This window comes from Bombina bombina, chromosome 1, assembly GCF_027579735.1.
Source record: "Bombina bombina isolate aBomBom1 chromosome 1, aBomBom1.pri, whole genome shotgun sequence".
In the NCBI taxonomy this organism is placed as follows: Eukaryota; Metazoa; Chordata; class Amphibia; order Anura; family Bombinatoridae; genus Bombina; species Bombina bombina.
The window spans coordinates 978,567,214-978,577,404 of NC_069499.1; the positions used below are offsets into that span (position 1 = coordinate 978,567,214).

Consider the following 10,191-nt stretch of genomic DNA (forward strand, 5'->3'; position numbering starts at 1 on the left):
TTAGCGTATCGCTATGCCTTAATTTTAAATTTATGTTCTTGTATATGCTCCGCTTATATCGCTATATGTGATAGATTACACCTTATTTGTAAATACGACCAAAGGACTGGGTTATAATTTATACAATTTTATTAAATCACAAAAAAATATATATATATTAGCATAAGATTAAATTGACACCGGTGTCTACTTGTAATCAGTAAAATACTTTTAAAACAGATAAAATATGTTCAAATCTTAATTATCACAGGTTATGTTGTTGACATTATCTATGATGCATTTATATAAACGATACTTTGTATATAGTTCAGATTTGTAATTTCTGATTTCTTGCTTTGGCTTTGATTTACCATACAATTGGGCAAGGTATAAGCGATATCTGTCACACTAAATAAATGTGTGCGAAATAGTACCTTATAGTGTATCTGTTTGATGACACTTTATTAGTTGAAGGATAGTGCAGTTAAATAAATGCCGCTGGTTTTGGATTCCTTCATTGACTTCGCTTGCTTCAGTAGCTATGAGGTTTTTTCGGTGTTGAATTGCACAAGCGGTTAAATATATGCCGCTGGATGATCCTTTCTGTGGTTGGTGATCAGCCTTCTGAAATGAATATAGGTTAGTGTTTTTTTCGTGGTTGTTTTGAGCTTAACTTTGATGTGAATGTTTGTGCGGTTCCCGTGACCGCTCTGTATCTTTTTCCCTTGTCGGTCAGTGACCGATCGAACTTCTTGTGTTGATGGTTCCTGATCAAGTTCTTGACAAAGGCTTTGAAGCCGAAACGCGTAGATACCAGAGCACCAATACACGGATTTGAGAGACACGAGAGGAGCGCTTCTAACTACATATCAAAAAATAAGGTATTTTCAGCTGAATCCATCTGAAACTACAAACATCTATTTGGCGGCGTATATTTAACCGCACTAAACATCAAACAGTTACAGTGGAAACTTCTTCAACATCTTTGTAGCTGCACACTTTGAAACTACAGCAGCCAGATCGGTCACTGACCGACAAAGAAAAAACAAAGACACAGAACAGCCTACCGAAGCGGCATAGGAATCCTCACCTGACGGTTGAAATATAACCGCATTAAAGATAACATCAGGAACCATCAACACTTAAGAAGTTCGATCGGTCACTGACCGACAAGGGAAAAAGATACAGAGCGGTCACGGGAACCGCACAAACATTCACATCAAAGTTAAGCTCAAAACAACCACGAAAAAAACACCAACCTATATTCATTTCAGAAGGCTGATCACCAACCACAGAAAGGATCATCCAGCTGCATATATTTAACCGCTTGTGCAATTCAACACCGAAAAAACCTCATAGCTACTGAAGCAAGCGAAGTCATTGAAGGAATCCAAAACCAGCGGCATTTATTTAACCGCACTATCCTTCAACTAATAAAGTGTCATCAAACAGATACACTATAAGGTACTATTTCGCACACATTTATTTAGTGTGACAGATATCGCTTATACCTTGCCCAATTGTATGGTAAATCAAAGCCAAAGCAAGAAATCAGAAATTACAAATCTGAACTATATACAAAGTATCGTTTATATAAATGCATCATAGATAATGTCAACAACATAACCTGTGATAATTAAGATTTTAACATATTTTATCTGTTTTAAAAGTATTTTACTGATTACAAGTAGACACCGGTGTCAATTTAATCTTATGCTAATATATATATATTTTTTTGCGATTTAATAAAATTGTATACATTATAACCCAGTCCTTTGGTCGTATTTACAAATAAGGAGTAATCTATCACATATAGCGATATAAGCGGAGCATATACAAGAACATATATTTAAAATTAAGGCATAGCGATACGCTAAATTTACTATATTGAAACTAACACAATACATTACACATTGAGGAATAGCATCCATTTCCGCCATACAGCGTTCATAGCGATACTCGCTAAACTTACCAAATTGAATTTAGGAAATTGAATCATCAGTAACAACAAAACCGAACCAATACAATTCATTATACATAGGGGAATAGCATTCATTTGCGCCACCTATTCTCACAATACCACATGTCGCTGTTTTCAGACGCTTGGTTCAGGGACTTACAGGATCCATGGGTCCTGGAGGTCATATCTCAGGGATACAAGATATGTTTCAAATCTCAACCACCCATGGGCAGATTTCTCCTCTCAAGCCTGTTGTCAAAACCAGAGAAGAGGAAATTCTTTCTGGGGTGCGTGCAGGATCTGTCCTCCTTAGGGGTCATTGTCCCGGTTCCTATTGCAGAAAGAGGTTTAGGATACTATTCAAACCTGTTCGTGGTCCCAAAGAAGGAGGGATCTTTCCACCCAATTCTGGACCTAAAGTGCTTAAACAAGTTCAGGAAGGACAGTTCATGACAACTATAGATCTGAAGGATGCCTACCTTCACGTTCCAACCCACAAGGAAGCACTTCCAGCTACTGCTCCAAGAATCTTTACAAAGGTTCTAGGGGCTCGCCAGAACCCAAGGTATAACAGTAGCTCCCTACTTGGACGACATTCTGGTTCAAGCACCATCTTTTCATCTGGCAGAGGACTATTCGGTATCTCATCTCTCTCTTCTTCGATCTCATGGATGGAAGATAAATTTAGAAAAGAGTTCTCTTATTCTAATCACCAGGGTAGAATTCTTGGGTACTATAATAGACTCAATATCCATGAGGATATTTCCAACAGACCAGAGACATTGCAAGCTAGCCTCAGCATGTCTTGCCCTCCGGACCTCCTTAAGGCCATCTGTGGCTCAGTGTATGGAGGTAATTGGTGTCCAGCATGGACATAATTCCCTTTTCCAGGTTCCATCTCAGACCATTACAGCTGTGCATGCTGAGGCAGTGGAACGGCAATCATTCGGATCTGTCTCAACAGATTTCCCTAGATAGAAGGTCGAGAGAATAGCTCTCTTGGTGGCTCTGTCCAGATTATCTTTCCCGAGGGACATCCTTTCTAAGACCATCCTGGGAGATTGTGAATACGGACGCAAGTCTATCAGGATGGGGAGTTGTTTGGGGTGCCAAGAAGGCACAGGGCCTGTTGTCTCAGGAGGAACGCTCCCTCCCGATCAACATTCTGGAACTTCGAGCAATCTACAATGCTCTGAAGACTTGGCCTCTTCTGGGTTTGTCTCGGTTTATCAGATTCCAATAAGACAATATAACATCATGGCTTACATCAACCATCAGGGGGGAATAAGAAGCAATGAGGAAAGTATCTTGGATTCTGAAGTGGGTGGAGGCCCACAGCTGTTCGCTGTCAGCGATCCACATTCCGGGTGTAGACAACTGGCAAGCAAATTTTCTCAGCAGACAATCCTTTCAACCAGGGGAATGATCTCTCCATCCCAAAGTGTTTGCAGATATGCAACAGGTGGTGGACGCCGGAGATAGATCTCATGGCGTCTCGTCTCAATACCAAGCTACCCAGATATACGTTGAGGTCCAGGGATCTTCAGGCGGAGCTAATAGATGCATTAGCAGTGCCTTGGAGGTTCAGTCTAATCTATCTTTTCCCGCCGTTACCACTCCTTCCTCATCTAATGGCCCGCATCAAGCAGGAGCAGGCATCCGTAATACTGGTTGCTCCATCGTGGCTGCGAAGTTTGTGGTTCGCGTATCTAGTGAGGCTGTCATCTCCTCCATGGAGGTTACCTTTGTCGCAGGGATCTGCTGGAACAAGGTCCTTTTGTTTATCAAGATCTAGATTCTCTGAGGCTGACTGCGTGGAGATTGAATGCTTAGTCCTTACCAAGAGAGGGTTTTCTAAAAGAGTTATTGATACTCTCATTCAAACTCGTAAGCCGGTTACTCGTCGCATCTGTCATAAGGTGTGGAGAACCTATTTATTCTGGTGTGAAGAGCGTGGATTTCCCTGGCATAAAGTTAAGGTTGCCAGGATTCTATTGTTTCTCCAGGATGGACTGGAGAAGGGTCTTTCAGCCAGTTCCCTGAGGGGACAGATTTCAGCCCTGTCTGTTTTACTGCACAAGAGGCTCTTGCAGCTTCCAGATGTACAGTTTTTTGTTAAGGCTCTGCTTAGGATCAGACCTCTGTTCAGATCTAAGGTTCCTCCTTGGAGTCTGAATCTGGTTCTTAAGGTTTTGCAACGGACTCCGTTTGAGCCTATGCATGAAATCGACATTAAGTTGTTGTCCTGGAAGGTTCTTTTTCTACTGGCTATTGCTTCTGCATGCAGAGTTTCTGAGATTGCTGCTTTGCAATGTGAGCCTCCTTACCTGGTGTTCCACTCTGATAAGGCTGTCCTACGTACTAAGTTAGGGTTCCTCCCTAAGGTCGTGTCAGACCGCAACATCAATCAAGAGATTGTGGTTCCTTCCTTGTGTCCTAATCCTTCTTCTTCGAAGGAACATTTGCTTCATAATTTGAACGTGGTTCAAGCCTTGAAGTTTTATCTTCAGGCTACTAAGGATTTTAGACAAGCTTCTTCCTTGCTTGTTGCCTATTCTGGGAAGCCTAAGGGTCAGAAGGTCTCTTCGACTTCCTTATCTTTTTGGTTAAGATATGTTATTCGCTTAGCTTATGAGACAGCGGGACATAAACCTCCTCAGAGAAACTACTAGAGCAGTGGCTTCCTCTTGGGCCTTTAAGAACGAGGCCTCTATGGATCAGATTTGTAAGATGGCTACCTGGTCCTCCTTACATACTTTTTCTAAATTTACAAGTTTGATGTTTTTGCTTCAGCGTAAGCAGCCTTCGGGAGGAAGGTTTTGCAGGCTGTGGTGCCCTCAAATTAGGGCCCGCCTTTCTTTTTGTCCCTCCTGTTAGTTTCAGTGTCCTTTAGAGCGTGGGTATAAGTATCATATGCTGATTCCTCAAACACAGTGTAATAATTAAAGTCTCACAACAGAATGTAATTTTGTAGATATTTCTTAAATTCTAAGGAAAGTAAATTTGTATTCACACACTTGTCTTATGATACAAATAAGACTAGAGTTCAGTAACAGGGGTGAGATTTTTAGGCACTAACGGGTTAACTAGTCAGCAGGAAAGAATGTTTTGTGGATTGCAGCGTGGCATGGAACAAAAAGCAAACTCGTCAAAAGAAAAGCAGTTCGGCTGGCAAGTATTACCTTGTACAAATTAGGCAGGTTTAAAGAGCTAGGATTAGCTATGTTAGTGAGCTTTCAAGCGTGGTATTAGATACATATAACAGTTCAGTAAAGCAAGGCACTGTGATTTGATACTTGCGGCTTGATGTTCCAAGGATCCCCAATATGACAGCGGAATCAATTGACCCAGCGGAGCAGTAGCGGAGCTGTACTGACAGCAGTTAGTGGTGGAGACGCTCACCGGCGGTTTGTGCTGAGTGATGCTGCTGAGGAGCTGCGGGCGACAGGGAATGACGTCAGCGGTCTGACACAGAGTTAGATCTGAAAGGCAGTTAACCAGGTGAAGGAATTAGAACCGACAGATTCTGAGATGTGAAAAATGTAAATCCGTTTCTCTTCTTTAGTTTAAGGCTTGACTGAGGATTCCAGGTAAGATTAATCCTAGTACACGGACTATCTCAGCAAATAGACTTCAATAATCAAGCAGGTTACAGGTGTTCTGTTCTCACCGTTATAGGGGAAGTACTAAGAGGGCAGGTCTAAATGATTTAAAGGTACAGTGACCTATGACAATAAGTTTCCCAACAGTAAGGAATGAAGCCGTGGACAGCCCCTTAAATTATATTTTTCTTCTGGTACCTTTTATACCCTGATATTTCTCCTTCTGTTCCTTGTTCCCTCGGCAGAATGACCTAGGGGAAGGGGAAGTGGGAGAGGTATTTAAGCCTTTGGCTGGGGTGTCTTTGCCTCCTTCTGGTGGCCAGGTTCAGTATTTCCCAACAGTAAGGAATGAAGCCGTGGACTCTCCTTATACAGAAGGAAATAAAATTATCTGGTAAGCAAAATTTATGTTATTCATATCTGATGCAGTAACAAGCTGTTAAATGTGCTGGACTCTCCTACTGGATTTTATTTCTGCTGGTGCCTCTAGTTTACATAGCTTTTCAATAGAGAATACTGCAGTATCCATATGTTCAGTATAGGTGAACATGCAAAATTGCAAACAACAAAATAAATATAAAGGAGCAATGGTATAAAAAAAATCCTGCAGTAGGTGAAATGGACCATTAGGAACACATTAATGGGGTGACATAAAAATTTACAGTCACCTTTAAGCAACTTCTTTTTTAACCGCAAAGAATGTTAAACATATTGTTGTGGTAGCAGAGCATTATAGACCTATTAAAAACCAAAAGGGATAAAGAATGAGAAAGGTAATGACCCATTATGTAGCTTTTTGGATGTGGCATGCATTACTTCTCATAATAAATATGGGGGACACTCTTTCAACTCTCGTTTAAGAAGGTAATGAAATGTACACATGGAAGTGTTCATGCAATTTTTAATCTTAGTAGTGTACGTCCTAGCTTGGTACAAACAAGTTTTGATCAATAGAAGGGATACGTAGATGATGTTCAGAACAGATCTATATGGACAGAAATAGCATCTTTTTCAGGGTTTCTATTTCCTATCTAAATGGGATAATGGGTTTACGAGGATGTGCCCAGAGTTTCCATCATCTCAATATGGTCCTGTTTACCAGTGATAGCATAACATTATTTCTCCAATTAGAGGGTATATGCAACTAGATTTTTTTGTAAGTATTTCTAGTAATGTGAAGTTTTAACTATTTTATTAAAGAAACCTTAACTTTTTACTTTATTGTGATTGTTATGCAGGGGCAATCCCTGGGCCTATTGCCTTTGGCTCCATGATAGACATCTCATGTTTGCTGTGGCAAAACCAAAGCACAGAGAAAGGATCCTGTTATGTTTATCAAAACTCAGATATGAGCAGATACACACTACTTGCCGGACTAGTTTATAAGGTGAGCGAATTGAACATTGAGATGCTGAGTTGTAAACAAATGATTTTTTGAGAGGTACATATTGATTATAAAAAACAAACATTATGGTATACATAAGAGCAAAGGTTTAACCCTTTAATGACAGGGTTAAGTTGTCTACATCGGAACAAAGTTTCGATGTAGACAAATTGAATTCCATCGATCGCGCACGTGATCGTGAAATTTCTATGATGGGATCGGGTCAGGGGGGCGTACCTATGAAGCTAGTTCTATTCCATCCTAACGGCACTAAAGCCTGGCGTGGTTAGGACGGAATAGAACGGCGTTAAAGATAACTTTTGTTATAAAAATGGAGAATGATATGAATAATGTCATTAAGTTTGTTTAGTGCAAACAAGGCAATTGCATTACAGTATTTTTGTCATGCTGGAAAATTAATCCTCTTCCACACAATTTTAAAGGGATACTAAAGTAAAAATTAAACTTTCATGATTCAGGTGGAGCATACAGTTTAAATAAGATTACTTCCATTATCAAAATGTGCACAATATTTGTATATGCACACTTTCTGAGGCACCAATTCCTACTGAGTATATACCTTGTGATTGTCTGACAGCTGTCTAGGGTGCAGGGGAAACGGAAGTAACTTTGAAAAAAAAAATGTACTGCTTATTTGAAATTGACTATTGGATTTTTATTTTTTTATTATGCAATTGTTGACTGTGCAATTGTACTTTATTTATTGGTCCCTTAAGCCTGAAGGGTTGACATACCTCTGCCGAATAGAATGGTATTTCTCCTTGTTCTAGTATAAGTATAGCTGATCTTGTGCAAGTCACCTGCTCCTTTATAAAATCAGCAATAAATGTATGATAAGTTATACAACTTTAACATAAATATTTGTAAACTTGTTAATATTAACATTTAAAACACTAATTTTTGCCTTTTTTTTGCAGGCTCTGGGATCTTTATTTTTTCTAATTGCCTTGATGATTTATAATCCTCCTAAATGCTCCTCGCCAGATAATTTGGAAAGATCCTCCAGCATTATCGCCACAGATTCAAGAAAAACTACAGAAGAAAATAATTTAGTAATTACCTCATCAAAAATAACTTCTTGACACTTGGTTTGACTCCATTTTCTCAGTACTCTTCTTTTCTCAAATTTCTGCACAGCTGCACCATTTTTCTATGGAAATAGATCTGCATTCAGTGCAGAAAGTAAAGGGCTATTCACCACTGCATCCAATCATAGAGGGAGTCATGCAATCAAGATGCTTTATTTCAATCCTGATATTCTATTTATCAAGGACAGAGAAATGCAGCACAGTTGTAACACTTTCTTGCACAATTTTGTAACGCCTGAACTTTACAATACTGGAAACAAATCTAAACTGGTGCCAATTTTATGTTCCTAATGTCGCAGCAGGTTGTTCTCTCTCCAGACATACTGTACATAACATTATGTTATAGTAATCTATACAATCAGTAGGTAATACCAGATAACCACTGTCGGGTCATAACTAATCTTTAAAACTGGATTGTCGTATGTTAAAGAATGTAATCTAAGTTATAAAAATTCTATTATTCTCAAAATATTATTTAACGGCAGAGATTATTCACACTATTAAGTTAACATATTTATACTTCAATGGTCAAAGCGGTTTTATATCTAAAGGAATACTGTTACCATAAGCTTTTAGCATTCAATTTAGCTTTTCAATGGTTCAATACCTTCTTCATTTATGTATAAGAATAGAAACAAGTAAATTATTTAGTATTTTTTTTTACTACTTAACTTTTGCTATTCTTTTTATACAAATTGTAATTTAAATAATAGTTGTATAACAAATCTTATAAGGTTATAGTCATGGTAAATCCTAGCGTTTCATCACTAAAAATAAAGGCCACATTCATTTATCAGCTTAAAAAAAATGGATGAAAAGGTGCCTTTATTTTTCTGCAACTTCACTGCTAAACCTAGTGGATCCGGTAGCCCACACAACTGTTCATTTTTTCAATGAGGTGACATTTCCACCTCTTAGCCAATAGCTGTGTGTGCCTTCAGGATAATGCCTAACAGCCTGCACAGCTATTGGCTAAGAGGTGGAAACGGCACCTCATTGAAAAAATTAGCAATGCCGTGGGCCGTCAGAGTCGCTTAGCTAAGCAGTGATGAATGAAGGTGGCCTTTATTTTTAGTGATGGCAAATCCTAGCGGTTTTGAAATGCAAGGATTTACCATTACTTTGAGGCCTTATGTTTGAGCCTGGCTCAATAACCATTTGAAATTTCAATTCCTTTTACTGCTATCAGGCAAAATTATTATTGTTAAAATACTTTGGACAAGTTAACATTATTGGTGTTAAATCTGAACTGTAAAGCTTTCGTTTCACATCTGATTCACATACTATTTTTCTGTTATACAACTGCATGAAAATGTAATCAGATGGCAAGTTTTCATTTATTATCCACCAACTTGGTAACTTTTAGAGGAAAATAAGCATCCCAGAATATATTCCTTAGCAACTCTAACAAGATGGTGCACTTGCAAAACATAGCAACTCTAACAAGATAGTGCACTTGCAACCTTCATCTGTGATCAACGAAGCAGTTTTAGCCTCAAAAGAAACACACATATTTTAAATATGTTTTAAACTAATAATTTACATCTATGTTAGACTCTTAAGTTTAGTTAATATATTTTTCTTTATGGTTTTAAACAATATATTTATGAAATTATTAATTAGAACTTTAATATTATAATATTTCAGTATTAAATATATTATATATTCAAATTTCTTTCGGAAGATGAGGAGAGTCCATAGATGTCCAAAACAAGAACCCTCACAAGAGCTTTAATCCCTCCCACCTTCTCTCCCCACTCAGTTAGTTCTTGGCCTCTGAGGAGAGAGGTGCACTGCAAGCAATATTTTATTATTTTTTTATCTAATTATATATTTATCAATTATGTCATGTCGGTACTCTAACGGGTAAATCTCTCAGCTATAATTGCCCTCAGGCATTGCATGGTCCCCCATCTCAGCCTCCACCTGAGGGGTTGCTGGTATATCTGCAAGTATCCTCTGCAGTATATTTACTTGAACTTGATGGGCTCTCTATTGGATTAGCATTCTGTGAGAGAGAAAGGCCTCAGCAAGCTGGTAAGATACAGTGGAGGGGTGCTGCAGTCCAGGTCAGTGACTAAGACTCTAAACACAGCCCAGGAACTATAACTAGTACTCTCATTGTATAGGTGCTACAAAGTTTGGGGTTCTCAGCCT

At 38.7% G+C, this 10,191-nt stretch overlaps 1 protein-coding gene across 1 annotated transcript in view; it reads left to right on the forward strand.

The window, feature by feature from the left end:
- SLCO4A1 (solute carrier organic anion transporter family member 4A1) overlaps positions 1-8,508 on the forward strand; it is a 402,251-nt gene extending 393,743 nt beyond the window's left edge. Inside the window, exons 12-13 of the mRNA XM_053716065.1 lie at positions 6,780-6,928; positions 7,864-8,508. Coding sequence (XP_053572040.1) covers positions 6,780-6,928; positions 7,864-8,028 — 314 coding nt within the window. The 3' untranslated portion in view covers positions 8,029-8,508. The remainder of the gene's footprint in view (positions 1-6,779; positions 6,929-7,863) is intronic.
- Positions 8,509-10,191: the final 1,683 nt, after the last annotated feature.